This window comes from Colossoma macropomum, unplaced genomic scaffold, assembly GCF_904425465.1.
Source record: "Colossoma macropomum unplaced genomic scaffold, Colossoma_macropomum, whole genome shotgun sequence".
Taxonomy (NCBI): Eukaryota; Metazoa; Chordata; class Actinopteri; order Characiformes; family Serrasalmidae; genus Colossoma; species Colossoma macropomum.
Window position 1 is genome coordinate 34,025,739 of NW_023494786.1, and position 22,334 is coordinate 34,048,072.

The 22,334-nt window shown below is 41.0% G+C and overlaps 1 protein-coding gene across 1 annotated transcript in view; it reads right to left on the reverse strand.

Moving 5' to 3' along the window:
- The window catches only part of grin3ba (glutamate receptor, ionotropic, N-methyl-D-aspartate 3Ba), a 149,422-nt gene that overhangs the window by 54,835 nt on the left and 72,253 nt on the right, over positions 1-22,334 (reverse strand). Inside the window, exons 2-4 of the mRNA XM_036597834.1 lie at positions 16,980-17,246; positions 13,450-13,844; positions 1,643-2,747 (exon numbers count right to left, since the gene is read on the reverse strand). Of these exons, the coding sequence (XP_036453727.1) occupies positions 1,643-2,747; positions 13,450-13,844; positions 16,980-17,246 (1,767 nt within the window). The remainder of the gene's footprint in view (positions 1-1,642; positions 2,748-13,449; positions 13,845-16,979; positions 17,247-22,334) is intronic.

Consider the following 22,334-nt stretch of genomic DNA (forward strand, 5'->3'; position numbering starts at 1 on the left):
GACAAATAAATCACCATCAAGAAGACTCAAATGCAGAAACTAATCACAGCAGTGGGTGTGACAGCTCCTCCTAAAGGAACTGGCTCAGAATGTCCCCTTTACTTCAACTGTAGTTCATCAGCCGAGGCATGTTTGGTGTCTTAGGTTCGTTTCTTTAGTTTTAAGACTGGAACAATGAGGCTTTTGTGGTAATAAGTAATGTACACTAATTAGCAGGGTGCTAACGCAAATCATCACTCGCCTCAAACCGTGTGGGATAATGAGATTGTAATGTGGTGTAATTAAAGTAACATAAAAGATTAGGTCACTGATTACTTCATGTGTTAAATCAGCATTCGAACGAAGGGACAGTTATGCTGTCCATTTTTTTGGATCTGGCACTTTATAAGTCTGTTAAACAAGTTATTCAGCTCATTCAGTGTCTGCTATTATTTCATAACTACATATATGTAAAACACATACAGTAGCAAAAGTAAACTACAGCAAAACAGGTAAATGATGGCAAAGCACAAGTAAATGACAGCATAGCACCAGTAAACGACAGCATAGAATAAGTAAACGACAGCAGAGCACAAGTAAACGATAGCAGAGCACAAGTAAACGATAGCAGAGCACAAGTAAATGACAGCAGAGCACAAGTAAACGACAGCAGAGCACAAGTAAACGACAGCAGAGCACAAGTAAACGATAGCAGAGCACAAGTAAATGACAGCAGAGCACAAGTAAACGATAGCAGAGCACAAGTAAACGATAGCAGAGCACAAGTAAACGATAAAGCACCAGTAAAACGATAGCAAAGCACCAGTAAATGACAGCATAGCACCAGTAAACGACAGCATAGCACCAGTAAACGGCAGCATAGCACAAGTAAACGATAGCAAAACACAAGTAGACCATAGCAAAGCACAAGTAAACAATAGCATAGCACAAGTAAACAATAGCAAAACAAGTAAACATAGCATAGCACAAGTAAACGATAGCAAAGCACAAGTAAACATAGCAAAAGCACAAGTAAATGATAGCATAGCACAAGTAAACGATAGCAAAGCACAAGTAAACATAGCAAAAGCACAAGTAAATGATAGCATAGCACAAGTAAACGATAGCAAAGCACAAGTAAACATAGCAAAAGCACAAGTAAACGATAGCAAAGCACAAGTAAACATAGCAAAGCACAAGTAAACAACAGCAAACAAGTAAACGATAGCAGAGCACAAGTAAACGATAGCAAAGCACAAGTAAGCATAGCATAACACAAGTAAATGATAGCAAAGCACAAGTAAAAGATAGCAGAACAAGTAAACGATAGCAAAGCACAAGCGATCAATAGAAAAGCACAAGCGATCAATAGCAAAGCACAAGCGATCAATAGAAAAGCACAAGCGATCAATAGAAAAGCACAAGCGATCAATAGCAAAGCACAAGCGATCAATAGAAAAGCACAAGCGATCAATAGCAAAGCACAAGCGATCAATAGCAAAGCACAAGTAAACAATAACAAAACAAACAAACTATTGCATAGCAGAAGTAAAAAATAGCAAAGCACAAGTAAACAACAGCGAAACATGTAAACAGCAGTAAAACTACTGGCTTCTGGACATTTTAAAGATACCGTTAAAGACAGATCAATGCAGCGTCTTACCTTTGCATCATGAATCCCTGAAACCTCTTCAAAGGTTTTTTCTCCCACCATGACCGCTGCTAAGTTAGCCGTGTAGCTGGACAGAACCAGCAGACAGAAAATAGCCCAAAGGTTCATCAGAAAGCGTCCTGTCCAGCACTTTGGCGTTTTGCTGGCCACTGTCCGGCCAAACAGGATGGCGTAGCAGAGGTTGAGCGCGGACGAGTAGGAAAAGACCCGGACACGGTTTCGTCCATGTGGCGTCATGCCAAAGGGACTGTTCCACTCATACAGCGTGAGGAAAAGGGCCGTTATATGAAGCGCCACAAAGATCCCAACCCACATTGACCAGTGCAGAGGCCACATGAAGGCCCCAATCGGGGCGGCTGTGTCTTTACTTCGCACCAGAATGCCCAGGCTGGTGGAGAAGAACGGGCTGGTGAAGTCAATGACTTTGCTACGTGCTGAGTTGATGCTAAAGCTTGTGACGGCCATGTCGGCCGCTCCGCTGAGCAAGTCCCCCACCAGCCCGGTCCATCTGCCCCCTTTCCACGCTCCATATTTACCGTCACCTACGATATAGAGGTCAAACTCAAACTGCATGTCCTCCGCTAGCTTCTCCAGAAGGTCTATACAGTAGCCGTAGCAACACTTGCGAATCTCAGAAGGGATGGAGTTGCTACTGCTGCTGCTATTTGCTTGCTCCAGCTCCCTAAAAAGGTGGTTTAGAACATCCGAGCTGTTGGTATGAGGGTCCAAGCACAGCTGGCCAGCTGGACATTGACCGTCATCATCCACTTCTCTCGTAAAAACAAATGGATGCTCCACTAAGGTCACAACGCGAAGTCTGCTGCCAGCCACCGGGAGTCCAGGCTGCCAGCGGCCTCCAGGATGGATTCCGGGGCTTTCATCTGACACACGCTGGGTCACTCCGGGCCAAAGGCCCTGTTCTTCCACTTCCAGGCGGCCAGCCTGATAGCCAGCCACGGTCACCCAACTTGGTTGACCCATAGCATCCCTCTGCAGGCTCCATATGTGGAAGCGCTGGGTGGTTAGGACTCTGGAGTGCCAATGCTGAACCTGAATTTGGCCTGTTAGACCATCAAATGACATATTGGACAGGAATCTGTAGAGGGGAGAGAGAGAGAGAGAGAGAGAGAGAGAGAGAGAGAGAGAGAGTGTGTGTGAGAGAGAGAAGCTCAAAGTGGGTTTTCAACCTAATCTCTGTCTGCATGATTGATAGCAGAAAGACATGAAAACTCATTATTAATAGAAACCATTGGGCAGCTGCAAACCTGGCACCATCAGGGGAGCATTCTAAGACCAGGGGCAGAAAAAAAAAAAAACAGAGAGGAAGATACAGGCAGAGAAATCTACAGCAGGTCTGTCCAAAGGTGCCACATATTCTGGACAGAATTGACAAGACAGCCACATTTACAGCAAATCACCAACTAATTTAGGAAATAACTTCCCACAACCTGCGACCCCTAAAATACAGCCAACATAAAATAATAAACACAAAACTCCTTTTGTTAACCTCTTAATCTGAGACCTGCTTGAGGGTTCAGTTCCTCTCTTAATGACAGAACTAGATTTATACTAGTTACTGGACAATGAATATTAATAAATTAATAATAAGCCTGCAAGGACTTTTACACATGCACAAAAGCTTAGTTTCACTTAGTGGGGCATGATGATGGTTGGTGGGACATTGCCCTACTAAATGACCACCTAATCAACCCCTAACATTTTTTTGGAATTTTTTTTGAAATTCTCTGTTAAAGGTGTTTCTAAATTAAGCTGAAAATCTATCATTCTTTGTAGTTTTCCACAAGGAACAAGTTGTAGTCTGATCACGATGGATGCCATGGATGGATGCTTGCTTTACATGATAAAACTTTCACGCAATGTTGGTTGCTTGAAACTTACATGAAACTAAATTGCACTTGAGTTGCATATGGTAAAACATCCTGCAACTCATTTGAAACACTGTTGCCACTGAGTTTCAAATGAGTTGCAAGTTTCATGCAACAGCCAATCAAATCAACGATAGCTCATCATGTGATTATGTTGAACGGCATGACATCAAACGATTGATTTCATTGGATCAGCGGACAAGAAAAAGCAGAGGATGGTTTATTTGATGGGTGAAGACTGAAGGGTAGACTGGGACAAGTGATGAACTGGGTGTGCGTCTAGGACAAGATGAGTGAGACATAACAGGTATAACCATAATGACTATTTAAACATTAATAACATTCATTTTCAACAGGCAAAACAGATAAAAACTCAAAAATATGGTAAAGAACCCTAGAGATAGATAGATAGATAGATAGATAGATAGATAGATAGATAGATAGACCAGAGACAGATATGTATATATATAAAGAACAGCAATGACAGCGGGACAAAATTCAAGATGATAAAAATGCTGCAAATATGTAAATAACACCCCACAGGTGACTTTATAGTGAGAATGATAATGAAATTTACACACAATGTAAAGGACAACAGGTATTTTCGAATTATGTCAAAAACTGAGAAATGGCAAAAATGGTGAAACGAGGTTTTTGTCCGACAACAGCGATATGCAACTAGTTGCATGAACGTTTCACTGTGTAAAGCCAGCCTAAGGGAAACTGCTTGTTTACTGTGACTGTGTTGCTTCAGTGCTGTAAGGGTGGATAAAACTTCATTAAGACATTCTCTCAGTTTGTCTCATCGTTACTATGGAGAGGAATTCATGCCAGATTGAAAAGCAATGACTACAGTGGAAAATCATGAATAACAAAGCGCACATTGCATTATTGTTCCACAGTGACAAGCAGAATATGAGCCAAAATGGAAAACAAACCCTCTATTGCACCGTTTTCACTTCACTTGACTTCTTTACTGAACAATGCATGAGGATTTACATTTTAATGAAATGCTGAATTTGTGTCAGAACTGAATACAATCCACTTTAAAATGTCATAAAAGCACAAATATACTGCTTTCTACTGTACAGCACAGTTAAATCAGTGTAATGTATGTTTAACTTTTCATTTTGGCACATTTTCTGCATGCATACATTAAATGCATGCATACGTTAAATGCAATCTTGTGTGCATAGCAATTCACTGTTTTAGCTACACTTCAAAGTGTCTTGTTTCATTGGCAGATCATGTTACTTGTTTCAAGCATTATTTCTTGAAATAAGCAAAATTATCTTCATTATTTCTCGAAACAAAAACTAATCTGCCAATGGAATAAGACACCAGATAAAATCACTTAAAACAAGTAAAAATGTACAGAAACAGGTGGAATAATCTAATAATATTCTTACAACAGACTCATAATGAGGAATATTAGATTTATTGACCACATTTAAGATGTTTACACTTAAGATATTATTTTTTATAGTGTGCCCAGTGTAAAGCAGTACAGTAGTGCCTTCTTTACATGTTAAAGCAGACTGTATCCAGTTCTGACATTTCATTCTTTAAATGCAAATCCTCATGTGTTGTTTTTAGTAAAGTCAAGTAAAGTGAAAACAGTGCAATAAAGGGTTTATTTTTCATTTTGTAATGTATTCTGTGTGTCGCTATGGGACAGTAATGTCATGCATGCATTGTTTTTCCTCTGTACTGATTGCTTTTCATTTTGGTTTGAATTCCTCTCCACACCAGTATTGTAAGTGTACAGCAGCTGTAATTTCAAGTTTTCATTATATAGTCATGCATTTCGTGTCTATTCATGAACTGCACATTGACGTTTACTACAATTCTAAAATGTGTAAATGAACTAGTTTTGGTTCTTTTCTAAAAACTTGGAAACACACCAACATTATCTGTTGTAATCAACCGTACAGCGCAGACGCGATTAGATGTAGCGTTAAATAATGCTTTAATATTCTTTTAACGTCTTGTTGGATCTGCAACTGACACCTCAACATAAAAATAAATGAATTAACAGTTCTGTCTAATCACATTATACATGGTGTCACAAGATAAACATCTCTGCAGTAGTTCTGTAGAATTTGTATTGCGTGGTCGTAGAGATATTTAGCATTTTAATTGCAGCAGGCGTTCTGAGAGAGTTTATACTAAACGATTTACTGTTGAGATCAAATAAAGCCCAGCAGCATGAGCTGCGCTGTGACAAGAGAAGAACCTGTCTGTGAGTAACAAATCATAGCTGTCAAAGGAATCCCTTTTTTGGGGGTTTATTTATCTACTTTACACCATCTGACAACACCAGCTGTTCTTTACATTGTGTGAATATTGTAATAAATGACATACAGAAACGCTCCAAAAGCACTTGGACTGAAATCTCAGTGCATAAACGTATATTAAAATTAAGAACATGTTTTCCTTCTTTTATAAAAGTTGCCATTTCCAAGAGACAAGCTTTCCTAATGAAATGCCGAAGCTTAACGGAGCAAGCCAGCGAAGGTCACAATCCTGTTTTCAGAAATGCAAGATAAACTTTCACCTCATTCGGAATCAGAAAAATGAAGAAACAAGCCTTCTATCATCGTCTCTCGCCGCTCCACTGGAGAAAATCCATACAGATGGGGAGCACAGTTGTCATTTCTTGCAGATAATGGCTTTCAATTTGTTGTTTGGTCACATTGCTTCAATATAAGACACATTATTGACCAGATGACGGAGCACCATAGGATTCAAAACACGAGTTTATTTATCAGCACATTATAGAAGAACTGAGTGAAAGACGGCAGAAGCTGATTCTTCACCTACTCCAGACTAACAAACAGAATATAAGGAGCTGTTCTCTTTATTAGAAACACCTACACGTTGTGCTTCCACTAACTGGCCACTTTATAGGAAACACCTACACTGTGGTTCCATTAAGAGGCCACTTTATAAGAAACACCTACCTTGCGCTTCCACTCACTGGTCACTTTTTTAGAAACATCCACCTTGTACTGTCACTAACTGGCCAATTTATTGGAAACATCTACCTTGTGTTTCCACTAACTGGCCACTTTATTAGAAACACACACCTTTAGTTCTACTCACTGGCCACTTTATTGGAAACACCTACCTTGTGCTTTCACTCACTGGCCATTTTATTAAAAACACCTACCTTGTGCTTCCACTAACTGGCCACTTTATTAGAAACACCCACCTTGTGCTTCTACTCATTGGCCACTTTATTGGAAACACCTACCTTGTGCTTTCACTCACTGGCCATTTTATTAAAAACACCTACCTTGTGCTTCTACTCACTGGACGCTTTATTGGAAAAACCTACCTTGTACCTCCACTAACTGGCCACTTTATTAGAAACACCTACCCTATAGCTCCAATATGTAGGTTTACAGTTTTACAAACTGTAGTCCATCTGTTGCTGCCCCCACTCAACACCATTCATCACTGATTCATCACTTTTTTTACCACAGGACCACTGTTCTAGATCTTCTTTAGGTGGTAGACTATTCCCCTTCTCAGAGAGATGCACTGCTAAAATAATATCCAGAAACTGACTTTTGATGAACGACTAGAGGATGGCTAACAAACTGTACATCGACAGATAAGCTGCAGTCTCTAGCTGAACTCCAGCAAGTTACAATACAGAGGTTTCCAATAAAGTGTCCGTGTAAAGTGCAATATTAAAGTGTGCTGTGTGATGTAAAAATCTTACGAGGCGTGTCTGCCGTTCTCAAGGCCCGTCACAGACAGATGTGTGCTGCTCTGCATATATATGACATTACCATTCCACACGCAAGCCCATCCTAGCTGCTCTTTATGGCTGGTGATTGGTTCTCATCCATAAATCAGCAGGGCATGCTGGGTAAGGTGGGTGCCGTTGGGTGATGTCTGGGTCAGGATGCAGAAATGAACAGCCCTCATTTTCCCCATGAGTGAGTGAGAGAGAGAGAGAGAGAGATGCGGGGTTAAGCGAGGTTATAAACCCCACGCGCGCCCTCCACCACCACTTCCACAGTCAGAGCATTAATTTCACCTTTTGACCTGCAGTTTTAGTCGCCTCAGTGTGAACAGACTCTGCACTGGAGGAGAAATGCAGGAAAACGCAAGAAAGTCAATGCTTTTCATCATTTAAACCCATAAAATGGAGAACATCTCCACGTCCACCGTGAGAACTGGACACTTCCATTGCTGGAATAACTTCATAATGTGCAAAGTCGGGGGTTTTTCAGCTGCTGTGAGATTAAATATTGACTTCATCAGATCCAAACCGCCTGTGCATCGTCCTCATCACTCCGAGCAATTATCTTTCCTAAATGCGCTGACTTTTCCTTTAAAATTTCAAAACACGAGGCCCTAAAAGTTAGCCACCCAGAAGAGGCGTGAGGGGAATATTAAAGACGCTAAAGCGGCTCTGCAATCCATCCAGTGAAAAATGAGAAAGCTCCAATGGCCTCTGCTTCATTTATTAGTTCATATATTATCATTTCTGGGAATCTTTACTCGCCCTGACAAAAATGAGGAGGAACAGCTGAGCTTTAATCTAACATCTGAAGGTGATTTCACTGTTTGTTTAGACTGTGGTAAAATCTGATTGTGCGATCAGCTCACTCTGGCAACTCTTACACAGCCCCACCCCGTGATGTGAGAGAGAGAGAGCAGCAACTCAAATAAGTATTCCAGTTATGTATCTGTTAATTCCTGGCGGATTATTGCTCTGAATAATAAATGTTAAACCTCCCTTTCCCTGAGGCACAGCTGCATTAATTACCTTTCCTTTAGAAACTGCCAACGTATCTCAAGGCTTTTGTTACTAACAGATGCAATGTCTCCCCTATAATCTCTGTAACCCTCTGTAAACCTCCATAATCCTCTACATTCTTTTATACTCTTCCAACCATCTATGACCTTCTATAAACCGCTATAGCCTCTGTGAGCCTTTGTAACCCTCCAAGACCCTTTATAACCATCTGTAATCCTCTCTAAACCACTATGGTACTTCTATGACCCTCTAAAACCATGTATACCCCTCTATAAACCTCTATAGCTTTTATGACCCTCTGTAAACCCCTAAGACCCTTTATAACCTTCTGTAACCCTCTAAGGCCCTTTATAACTATCAGTAACCCTCTCTAAACCACTATAGCCTCTATTAGCATTGACCCTCTTAGACCCTTTAAAACCATGTGTAACCCTTTATAAACATCAATAGCTTTTCTGACCCTCTGTTACCCTCTAAGACCCTTTATAACTTTCTATAACCCTCTTAGACCATTTATAACTATCAGCAACCCTCTCTAAACCACTATCGCCTCTATGATCATCTGAGCCTATGTAACCCTATAAGACCCTTTATAACCATCTATAAACCTCTATAACCCTCAAAGACCCTCTGTAACCATCTAAAACCCCTCTACAACCATCTGTAACCCTCTCTAAACCATTACAGTGTCTACGACCTTCTAAGACCTTCCATAACCATGTATTACCCACTATAAACCACTATAGCTTCTGTGTCCCTCTAAGGCTCTCTATAACAATGTGTAACTCTCTATAAACCAATATAGCTTCTATGACACACTAAAACCATCTGTATTTCTCTATATACCACTATAGCCTCTATGACCCTCTAAGACCCTCTACAACCATGCGTAACCCTTTATAAACCACTATATCTTCTATGACCCTCTAAGACCCCTACAACCATCCGCAACCCTCTAAAAACACAATAGCCTCTATGTCCCTTAAAGACCACCTGTAACCCTGAGGGCCAGAGTCCAGCACAACTTGATGATTTTACTGTTCTAGCACGCCTCTTACACCTGGTCATTAGCAGAGGAGTTGAATCGGACGTGCTTGAGTAGAAAAATCTCCAAACTGTCCAGGAATCAGGCCTTTCAGGACTTCAGGTCCCCACCCCTGGTCTAAGACTCTCTAAAGACCCTATGTAACTCTTATGATCCACCTCCTGTAACCCTCTACATCCATCTGTGACCCTCTATAAGCGTCTATAACCCTCTAAGATCATATGTAACCATCTAAACAATTTACAACCGTCTAAGACCATCTATCACTCACTAAGACAATCTATAACCCGCTAAGACCATCTGTAACCCTCTACGATCATATACAGCTCTCTAATACCACCTGTAACCCTTGATGACAATCTACAATCCTCTAAGACTATGCATCCCTTTAAGACCCAATGTAACCCTCTAAAACCCACAGTAGCCCTCTAAGACCCTCTAAGACCATCTGTAACCATCTAGAACTCTCTATAACCCTCTAAGACCCTGTAATCCTCTATGACCCCAAGCTACACTGTCACGACTGGCAAATTTATCTGCCAATGGAGCAGAGACCAATTTTACTACATGAAATCACTTTAAACAAGTAAAAATGTTCAGGATAATCTTATTACATTCTTATAACAATATCTCATACTGCAAAATATTAGATATATTGGCTGGAGATGAGATGACCTCACTTGCCAAGATACTTTTTGCTGTGCAGTTACATTCCATAGTGTCCATTTATGCAAGCACCATTTTCACTCAGACAGATTCCTCATAAATGTCCTCAGCTAATATAGACATGATTGCGATGGTGGGGATTCAGGCTGAGAGGGAAAGGACAGGAGGATTTAGCAGAGCTTGACATTCTGGACATTCTGGCATTAACAGGCCAGAGGCGGATCTTGGCAGGCTTTAGTTAGACTGAGCTGTGTCCTGTTAGATAGAGGTCAGTGTGTGGCCTGTGACAGTGGGGCCGTGCTCTGCATTCTGCCAGGACGGGACGGGCGTTTTAACCATTTCTCATATTCAAAAAGCAGCATTTTCAAAGAAATAGCATTTCACCATCTTAACAAGAAAATATTTAATACTGTTATGAACAGATGGAGGCAATATGACAGGGATAAATTACACCACAGTGCTCTATTCTGAGAATATGATGAGTATGGTCAGTACTTCTAGAACGCTAAACAACTGCATGGATCATAAAGACAGATTCAGACCAATTAGAGAGCCTGTAAACAATCAAAGCCTGTGTACAGTAACTGCATAACAAGCAGGAAAAGCCTAATGGGGTAAAATGTAACAGACTTATGTAGTTAATCAGGTTCCAGTAGAATGCACTTTTGATCATGCTTCTGTTTTCCCATTATCTGAGAATTTTCACAGCAGTTAGCTGTGATGAGCAAATCTCACTGATCAAATAAGGATTCAAAGTCATTTCTTTAAAAGAAATTATTAATACTGTAAACAAATAATTGCAGTTTATTGTGTAATAACATTTGGTACTATGTTTTTTAACCATGTCTCAATTATGTCTCAAACATTGCAATCTACACTGCATCAGTTATTAGTGAATAACTTTATTATATACAGTACTGTGCATTTATTTTATTTATTTATGTAATTTCCACTCAAACTAGTCATTAAGTTCAAGTTAATCATTTTTCAGATATTTTTGAGAAAAATGGATGTAAGATAATCCACTTGCGTAGGGAAAGAGAAAGTCAAAGCGAAGTTTAAAACTGATTAAACGCTACAGAGAAAATGTGGCTCCTAACAACCACCTGGAAGAGCTGGTTGACCCCAAAACTGCCCCATCAGATAAACAGCACTTAAAGCTTTCATCTCTGAGAGAGAGGAGAAAATCAAGCTGCTTCAGATCTGAAAACATCCACAGGTGTTTCTGTCCATCCTTCCACTGTGAGAAGACGACTCAGCGCTGTGGGTCTGAAAGGATGTGTAGCTGATCAAGAAGAACCTCACTGAGAAAAGGAGACGGACACATCAAACAAAGAAGCTGAACGACGGACTGACCACCCCAGAGTCCAGACCTCAACACCACTGAACGTGTTTGATTACTTCAGAAAATGATCAACCAGCTTCTAAGACTGAACTTTGGAGGTGTGTCTGCAGATTCTTTGAGGAACTGAAAGTGAGTCTCCTGAAAAGAAGCTGGAATAAAGGTGAAGAGTGACTCACTGACTACTGAAAACAGCACTAAATTAAGTTTCAATTTTCTCACAGAAATGTTTTCTGCTCTTTTCCTCATGCTAAAAACTAATAATTTGTATTCTGTCTGTTTTGACTGGAAATAAACGAAGGGTGGTCCATGATGTTTCCACAGTACTGTCTGTGACAAGTGATTCCAAACCTTTGAAAAGCAGTGTACATTGGAGGGATGAAAATCTTTTTAATTAGAGATGAACACATCCCTGATGGTCTGGATACTTATACATTTGAATATCTATCCAGACTGCAGAGGGCACGGCCAGACACGGCTGCAGATTAGCACTACATCGCAGAGGAAGTGCCCCCCGCGGTCTGATCACCGACTAACAGCCTGCTGTAAATACACACAGGAGAGCCAGCGCGGTTTAGGAGTGAAGACTGATACTTATGAAACTCTGGAGTTTGGGGGTCTCCAGTGGATCTGGGAGGATAATAAACTGGAGCAGGACAACTAACAGCACATATAATAACATTCTCAGTTTTATTATGGCGATGTTTTAATGGCTGCATGCCATCATTGGTGAAGCAAATAACAGTTTTTAATGCTTACATGTAAACACAGCATAAGGGCTATAGAAGGAGCTAGGAACAATAAGTATAAAAGCAAAAAAGGATATATACACACACACACACACACACACACACACACACACACACACACATATATACATATATACATATATATATATATATATATATATATATGTAAATATATATATATATATATATATATATATATATATATATATATATATATATATATATACACACACATATATATATATAAACCAGACAGAAATGAGCTTTAACAGTAAAGATGAATGTAAGTTAATATTTGGCAAGCAGCAGGTCACTGTTGCCAACTGTATGTGTGTTATAAATGCTTATTAATGACCTAATTAACTACACTAACTGTAATCTTACTGTAACTTCTATCTAGCCAACCTATACCTGCACATATAGATTGACATATTGTTCATCTTCTATTCAAATCTTGTAATCTGGAATATGTATATATTCTCAACCCTCCTACCCCTGTGTACCCTGCATCTCATTAATCTACCTCAGACTCATACAGGGTGATTCAAAAAGATTGATCCGATTTCAAAGAGCCATATTTTTTACAACCGTGAGGCGTCTAGGAACCAATCACAATCCAATTGAAAGAGGGGGTCATAGAGTTTGAGACTGTCAGTGGAAGATGGCTCCCTTCAGTCTGAGAGGAGATGAGACCCCTGAGCAGAAAGCGTTCTGCGTTCTCCACTTCAATAAGAGTGAATCCGTCATAACTGTGCTGTGTGATTTTCGTGGGCAGTGAAGCTCCAACAGCTCAGAGCGTTCGTCGTTGGTTCCACAACACTGGATGATCTCCGAAATCGCACTGAAAGAGCCGTGAGTGCAGCGACACCCGACATGCTCAATCCAGTATGGGATGAGTTTGACTATGGTGTTGATGTTGTCTGTACAACTGGAGTTAATCATTTTGAAATCAGATGAATCTTTTTAAATCACCCTGTAAATTGCATATATGGAAAGTGTACAACTGTACATATCATACTGGTAATATATACTGGTGTACATTCATGTATATATTGTGTATATGTGTACATATTTAGAATTTTCTTAAATATATTTTGTATATTTAAGTCCTACAAGATTTTCACTCACCTTCGCACCTGTGTAAATGTTGTGACACTAAATGTGATTTGATTTGATTTGAGCTTAGACCCGTAAGTCCTTATATGGGCATAGCACTGAATAATAAATGCAGTCATATTCTCAGAGGTTTATTACATAATTATATGTATGTATAACAATACATTTTCATCAAAATCACAACAGCAGGGAACCCACTTTGAACCAGAGTGCTTACCTGGCCAGGTACTGTCCGGACGAGGGAACCTCATGTTTATTGGGCTTATCAAGGCAGTTGACCACGTTCTGGATGAGCGCCAGGTCGGGTCTGATCGCCGTGGCGGTGAACACGGCTCGGCCGATCAGCTGCAGTGCGTCGCGGATGTAGAAGTTGAGCGGTTTGCGGTTGACCTCTCCATAGGCCAGCAGGCCCAGTGGGGAGCCTATGGAGTGCAGAGCGTCCAGACTGAGGGGGAACCCCATGATCCAGTGCGTGGGGTGAAGGGTCAGGCTGAGCTGGGACGCCCCCCGCAGGACGGTGGCCACGCACTCTGGGTCAGAGCCGAACAGGAGGACGCTGGAGGCCAGCGCGGAGGGGGTCCGGCTCAAGAGTTGGGAGAGGAGCTCGGTCACCTAAAAACAAGAAAACTGTGCGGACTTTATTTTTATTTAATCAATTTAAACCCTTTAAAGAACAGATTGGGCAAAAATTCAAATGAACTTGACCCTCATTCCCTTTTTACCACAAATGATCAGCCGAGACATGTTTGATGTCTAAAGTTTGCTTCTTTAGTTTAAAACTGGAGCTATGAGGCTAATGCTAACTAGTAACTGTGAAGCTTATTACTAGCATTTATTAACATGGGCTAACTGCATACATCAAAGCATGTGGAGGTGTTCAGTATCTCTAATAGACTTGATTATGTGGTTTCTGACACTGTATGACTCACTGTTTTCTATAAACAATAATAATAATAGTAATAATAATAATAGTAATAATAATAATAATAATAATAATAATAATTTTGCTTATATAGCACTTTTCATGTCGGTGGCAGCTCAAAGTGCTTTACAGACAGGTGATAAAACAGTTATAGAAAAGATCATTAGTACTTAATTAGAATCAGAAGAAAATGAAGAAAATTAAATTAAAAGATAAAAACCATGAGACGTTCAGTTTTAGTTAAATGCTGATTTAAAGAGATCCGTTTTTAGGTGCTTCTTAAAAGTGAGCTCTGAGCTCGACTGTCTAATAAAAGGTGAACTGAGCTCCACAGTTTAGAAGCAGAATAACTGAAAGAGTCTCTCCATGTTTTCTGTATTGTACAGAGGGTCTCTGTTGAAGGCCACTATCTGCAGATCTTAGATTACGTGCTGGAACATAAACAGACAGACACTCTGTGATGTAAGTAGATGCTAGGTTGTTTTGAGCTTTAAAGGCTAGTAGCAGAACCTTGAAATCTATCCTGAATGATACAGGCAGCCAGTGCAGCTCTTTTAAAACAGGACTGATCTGATCTCTCTGTGTTGTTTTCGTTAGGATGCTGCTACATTTTGTCCGAGTTGTAAAGGATGTATGATTTTCTTAGGAAGTCCAGTAAGAAGACCATTACAGTGATCAACTCTGCTGTAACAAATGTATGAACAAGTTTCTCTGCGTCGCTCTGAGAGAGAAAAGGCTGAACCTTAGCGATATTTCTCAAATGATAAGAAGCTACTTTAGTGTCTGTGTTTACATGCAGATAAAACAGAGCTCAGAGTCTAAGATCACACCCAGGTTTCGTACTTCAGGTTTGGTAGATGAAGCTAAATAACCAAGTTCCTCATAAATCATTTTTCTCTGAGTTTCTGTACCAACAATCAGTATTTCAGTTTTTTCATGATTTAATTGTAGAAAATTTTGCAAAATCCACTGAGAAATATCCGACACACAGCTGGTTAGTCTACAGAGTCTTGATCTTCAGAAGGAATAGAAATGTATAACAAGGACTAAAGTACATTATCACAGCTAAAAACAGCAGCAGCAGCCAGAAAAGCAGACGTTTTGATAATTTTTTTGACTTTTCACTGTGAAACAGTGTCAGAAACCCCATAATCAAGTCTATTAGGGATTATTGAACAGAACAGAAAATGCGGTCAACCAGCACGATGATGCATTGTGACCAGTACTAGATGATGGTGCTGTGTTTTTCAGCAGGAACCATAATCTATATAAGCTTATTCATAAATTTTTCAGTATCTATAGATTATTCAGTAACTATTATGAATTATTACGGATCTACTATGAATTATGAATTATTCAGAAACTATTATCAACTATTCAGCATCTACTGTAAAACTAATATGTAATTTCTGTAGATATGGTGTAGAGGCCACTGCACACCGGATGCGCTGCATCGCGACATGCTCTGCAGAGTCACGTAGCAGAGCGCAGCTACATAATGCATGCAGTGAGAGCCAAAACATCTCAAGTTCAAGATCATTTTTACACTTTATTTGTATAAATTGAAAGCTTAATTTCATTCAACATCCATCGTCACTCCGTCAGTTTACTCTCAGTTCACAAACAGGCTGTTTTCAAGCTGAAAAAGGCTAAGCTAGTAATGTTAGCCGAGGTAACAGACCATTAGCATTTGTCTGTATGAAGACTGGCTGCCCTTCTCTGTGTAATTTAAAGTCATTTACGTTTATGATATTTGGCAGACACCAACATTCAGGGCGACTTACAATTTGATCATTTTACACAGACAGGCGAAGGTGGTGTTAGGAGTCTTGCCCAAGGACTCTTATTGGTATAGTGTAGGGTGTTCACCCAGGCAGGGATTGACCCCCAGTCTACAGTGTAGAAAGCAGAGGTGTTACCCACTACACTATACCAACCACTACCCACTACACTACACCAACCACTACACTACACCAACCACTACCCACTACACTACACCAACCACTACACTATACCAACCACTACCCACTACACTACACCAACCACTACCCACTACACCATACCAAACACTACCCACTACACTACACCAACCACTACCCACTACACTACAGTACACCAACCACTACCCACTACACTACACCAACCACTACACTACACCAACCACTACCCACTACACTATACCAACCACTACCCACTACACTACACCAACCACTACCCACTACACTATACCAACCACTACCCACTACACCGTACCAACCACTACCCACTACAGTACACCAACCACTACCCACTACACTACACCAACCACTACCCACTACACTACACCAACCACTACCCACTACACTACAGTACACCAACCACTACCCACTACACTACAGTACACCAACCACTACCCACTACACTACACCAACCACTACACTACACCAACCACTACCCACTACACTACAGTACACCAACCAGTACCCACTACACTACACCAACCACTACACTACACCAACCACTACCCACTACACTACAGTACACCAACCACTACCCACTACACTATACCAGCCACTACACTACATCAACCACTACCCACTACACTACAACCACTACCCAATACACTACAATCACTACCCACTACACTACACCAACCACTACACTATACCAACCACTAGGAGCCACATCTGGTTGGCTAGGTGTGCGTAACTCCATTAAAAACAATTGTTTCGAATATTTGGCTGTGCAGAGTGTGCGATGTGTGGTAGTCTTCAGAGTCAATGTGATTGGTAATGTAAATAAATTAATAATTAAATAAACATAAATCAATGAAAAAGCTTGGTCACCTCTTCTTCCCCATTGTCCTCTTCTTCTCGGCTCTCTGCTGCCCTCTGTCGGTGGGAGAGATTAAGTGTTTCCCAAAGGTGCCAATGTGCCCCTTCCAGGCCGATCCTGCCCTGGTGCTGGAGGTGCTCTAATATCCCAGAATCCTCAGAACCGGGGCAGAGGACAGCAGCGCCCCCCTGCCACCCCTCCCTCACCAACACTGCCAGCAGCAGCTCCGCCAGGCCGGACGGGGGAACCCGTGTAGTCATCTGCAGGTGGAAACGGTTCTGAACCCAGAGAAGACATACAGCACTGGTCAGAGGTTTGGAACATTATGTACAGGTGTTCATAGCACTTTATACAACAGCTCCGCCCACACAGTCTGATTGGTTAAAAAAAAAAAAAGTTCTACCCATGTTGTTAAAGCTGATAACAGCTGGGTTTTTTGACCATACCTGACCACTGGTTGTTAAAGGGGCATCATTTCACTGATGTTTTTCAATATTCAGCATAATTGAGTGGTTGAGAGGTAAACGATGTAAATGATTCAGAGTGGTTTGGTGTGAAATGGTTCAGATGTCTTTACAGTGGTGGTGATAGGAACCAGGGGTCGCCATGACTACAACACAAATATAGACATTTTATTTACTATCCAGAACCACCAGTGAACCTACACGAGTCTTCTGAGTTTATATGGAATGTTGATGATGGGAAATAGTGGAAAATCTGAAATAATACGTTTTCTTTGTGGACTATTTCAACACACAACGTCCTACATGTATCCCTCCACTATGAATGGATTCAAATAAATGGATTAACAAGTCATTTTAGGCCAAAACTTTATCACAAAACTATCCTAAAACAGTGTCTCAGTCATCAGGCAGTGAATTCATAACCATTTCATGTAGTAACTTTCTGTGAGGGAGCTTTTAGAGGTGGACGTCTGGTTCCTATCACCACCACTGTGAACAGTTCTGACTCGGTAAGTTTCCTCTAGAACAGAACGTTTCACACCAAACCACTCTGTGGTGATATATTGTCAAGTGAAATAATCTTACATCCACTCAATATATCTAATATTTCTCTTTTTCAGATTATTATTTAGATTCATTAACCCAATTACATTTAGACATTTGTTACAAGTTGTAAGTGCTTCATTGGCAGATAATGTTATTTGTTTAAAGTATTTCATATTTTATTCTTCCATATGTCATAATTTTAACACTATAAAGTTTGGTCAGTGTGGGGGAGGGGGGGGAGCAATGCACTCACTGCTCCACTTCAAACTCCACCTACAAGCACAGCCGTTGGCTCACAAGCCATTGTATGCTGTTATTTTGTTGGCTACCTACCTAAACATCTACATGAATCATGGCGTGCTTTATGTAAATAATATGTAAGTGCTGACAGGCTGGCGCTTGATTTCATGCACTAAAGCGAGATTGAGCTCAAATCTCTGCTTGTTTCCATGTCATACAAATGTTTTATGACGCAAAGTAGATTGCACACTTTTAACGGTGCTCAAATCTCCCATTTGTATTTGTATTATTATTAAAAAAGATTTAATTTTGGTGATTTCTTTCATCATAAATGGTGCTGTTCCATAAAAGCAGTAATTCACTCAGGGTCATATGTTACGGTGATTTTACTCCTCTTTACGTTGTGGGTAAGAACATCAACACCAAATCATCACCTCAGAATGAAGTATTCATTTTAGGCTCTAAAACACACCAATCAAAGGTTTGAGCCCATCTAACAATACATAATCTTAAGCTTTTGGATTGAAATATCTTTATTTTCTCCGTCCCATGTGTTAAATTGTATCTTCACTAATATTCTAAAATGTGGAGAATAATAAAAAAAAATTTCTTTTGTCTGTAGACATGTCCAAACTTTTAAAAGGTCCTCAAGCATGCACACAAGGCAAGGTCTTATTTACACACTTCACAGCACAGAATTCAAATAATGACGTCCCTGAGCTGAGCTGTTACACGCTATTCCCCGGCGGACCGTGCGCGTGAATAAAAGTGGAAAAATCTGGGTAAACACATTTCTCACGACAAAGATTTCTCATGGGCAGAACGGAGAGATAGTTTATTTTGTTAAAGCTGAACTCAAACCGACCTTGCTCTCTGGGGAGCGCCCTCATTATGCACACTCAGCAATAAAGGAGTCAAACAGGGAGAAAGGACACATTTGAACAAGAAGTGCCGCCAAGAACAGAAAGAAAAATCCATCAGCTTCGGCCTCTCGCTGAACAGAACAGGCTTATAATGATGGACGCAGTCAATTTTCCACCTAAAGCAGCGTGCTAAAAGCGTGGGCCTTCACATCACGTCCGCGGCCGATTTTGAAAGGCTCTTTTTGATGGGGGTTGACAGGAGGGTGGATGAGTGTCCTGAGTTTGTGTTTGAGTGAGCGTTTGAACCTGGCGGGGGGCGTGAGGAGACAGCGAGGGGCCGAATCAGAACAGTCTGTGTGTCCCTGTGTGCCTGGAATAGCATTATCGCCCAGCAAGTGTCTGACATGCGTCATCGTTTCTGTCTGCATATGCACCTGCACCCACACCTGCGACTTCACAGACAGATTCGAGGAGCAGAAGGAAAGAACAGCACTTACTTCTCATGGTCCACTATAGATTAGAGAGCAAATCCAGCAGAAAATGTTGATTGGAAGGAAAATATATGTCAAGAATTTCTGCCAGAGTCCTATTCAACCTGATGCAACACCAGGTACAGAATCGGAAAACTTAAAAACTAAAGATTGGCTGACCGCACCTTTAAGTTCAGACAGAATTTTGACGTACTACAGTACGTAGTACAATTTTGTGGGCTACAGTCGGTTCAGATGGAATTTTGTGGGCTACAGTCGAGTTCAGACGGAATTTTGTGGGCTACAGTCGAGTTCCGACAGAATTTTGTGGGGCTACAGTCGAGTTCAGACAAAATTTTGTGGGCTACAGTCGAGTTCAGACAGATTTTGTGGGCTACAGTCGGTTCAGACAATTTTGTGGGCTACAGTCGGTTCAGACAGAATTTTGTGGGCTACAATCGAGTTCAGACAGATTTTGTGGGCTACAGTCGAGTTCAGACAAATTTTGTGGGCTACAGTCGGTTCAGACGGAATTTTGTGGGGCTACAGTCGAGTTCAGACAGAATTTTGTGGGCTGCAGTCGGTTCAGACGGAATTTTGTGGGGCTACAGTCGGTTCAGACAGAATTTTGTGGGCTACAGTCGGTTCAGACAGAATTTTGTGGGCTACAGTCGGTTCAGACAGAATTTTGTGGGCTGCAGTCGGTTCAGACGGAATTTTGTGGGCTACAGTTGAGTTCAGGCAGAATTTTGTGGGCTACAGTTGAGTTCAGGCAGAATTTTGTGGGCTACAGTCGGTTCAGGCAGAATTTTGTGGGCTACAGTCGGTTCAGACAGAATTTTGTGGGCTACAGTCGAGTTCAGACAGAATTTTGTGAGGCTACAGTCGAGTTCAGGCAGAATTTTGTGGGGCTACAGTCGAGTTCAGGCAGAATTTTGTGAGCTACAGTCGGTTCAGACAGAATTTTGTGGGGCTACAGTCGAGTTCAGACAGAATTTTGTGGGCTACAGTCGGTTCAGATGGAATTTTGTGGGGCTGCAGTCGGTTCAGACGGAATTTTGTTATTTTGTCAGGCTACCATCAGATTCAGATAATATTTGTTGGAGTTACATTGAAGGTCAGACAGAATTTTGTCAGCTAGATTCAGACCAACCACATTCTGTCTAAATATAAAATATATATAAATAAAAACTGAGCAGCACCAACTAATGATTAAAAAAAAAAAAATCCACATTCCTTCCGGTACAGTTATTTTTGTAGTTTGTCCTTGCTGCCAACGAAAAGTGATTCCATCATGTCAAAAAAAAAAAAACCTTTAAAAAGTAGAGAAAAATAAAGTAGATATTAAAACTAAAGCTTTGTAAATACAGGGATAATATCTTATCCCTGTCCATAACCTAAACATAGCAGTTAAATATCTATTTTAGCATTTATAAATAAGCCAGAGAATCAGCAAAATGTGTGACCCAAATCAGAACAGCTTGCTGTTTATTCTCCTGCCCCTCCTGCATTTTTGGGGCTTATTTCTGTTTAGCTTCTCCTCTGAAAGGAGAGCGGGTAAAGATGGAGAAACAAAGAAGAAAAAGATGAGAAATGGACTGAGGGTGTGCAGGGATGGTGGTGCGTACGTTTGGGGGTTAACACGAGCGTGCAGGAGGAGAGCTAGCGTGAGCTTATCTTTTATTTACTAGAACCTCCAAACAGCCCTGGCTGAAAACAAGCTTGTGGACAACAAAAAAGCCAAAGGAGCCCTGCAGTCCTCTGTTGGTTTGTCTTCTCTGAGGCTTTTCCTTCAACTGGAGCTGCTTCAGTAGTGCCTAAATCTGAACTTTCACAAATGAACACATCCACCAGTGGAACACAGAGAGGCCACGTTAAACAGGGGTTTGAATTACTGCCTTACTACAGGATGTGCTTGTAGTGGTTGATGGGGGATTTGCCAATTCTGTCAGAGCCAGAAATAAACGTGCATTTCCATTTCAACCGAGGCAGCGGCTCAGCGGTGGGGAGCAGTGAATGCCACCGGGTTACATTTCATTAACGCCTAATATCGGACCCACCGCTTGCATGGTTTTGCATGATTGTGTGTAATTGGGTTGTTGCATGTCTCACCACCAAATAAATTGCGAATGCACTGCAATCGAATGTGCGCCATTTATCTGGCTTCCTCACAAAGTGGAGGGAGGCAGAGCCATGACTGAGCCATTAGAGGCTGTAACGGAGCCGTGCAGGCATAAGCCACTTTGCCCCAGTAAAATAACAGTGTTTATCTGCACATAACAGCCAGTTAGATCGTAAAACCGCGGATTTTTCTCCAGATAGCCGAACGCCCTGCGAAATAAAACCCTGTTATTCGTAAAGTAATTACAAAATTATGGACTTGCTGATTTTATACAATGCGTTACGTTTCGGCCCACCAAATTAGAGCTCTAGATGATGCCCTTAGAGGACCGATGACTCAGCATTGGGACGGTAATAAGCGCCGGGAGAAGACATCAGATTTACAGCCGGAGTGACACGGAGACGGATTGTATTTCCTTATCTAGGAGATGATATTCCGCTGTTTGAAGATTATTTTACGAGTTTACCACCTTTTCTCATGCAGTCCTGAGGTGCTAAATCTAAATAGAAATGATGATGAAGTAGAAATGCCAGCATTTTAAAGCTCCTCTTAGACAAAGGAAACTCATTACCCCCCCAACTACAATGAAAAAGGCAGAGAAGATGCTAAAAGGCCCTCCAGGCAGATTTTATGACTGAAGTGCCATTTAACCACTATCTGT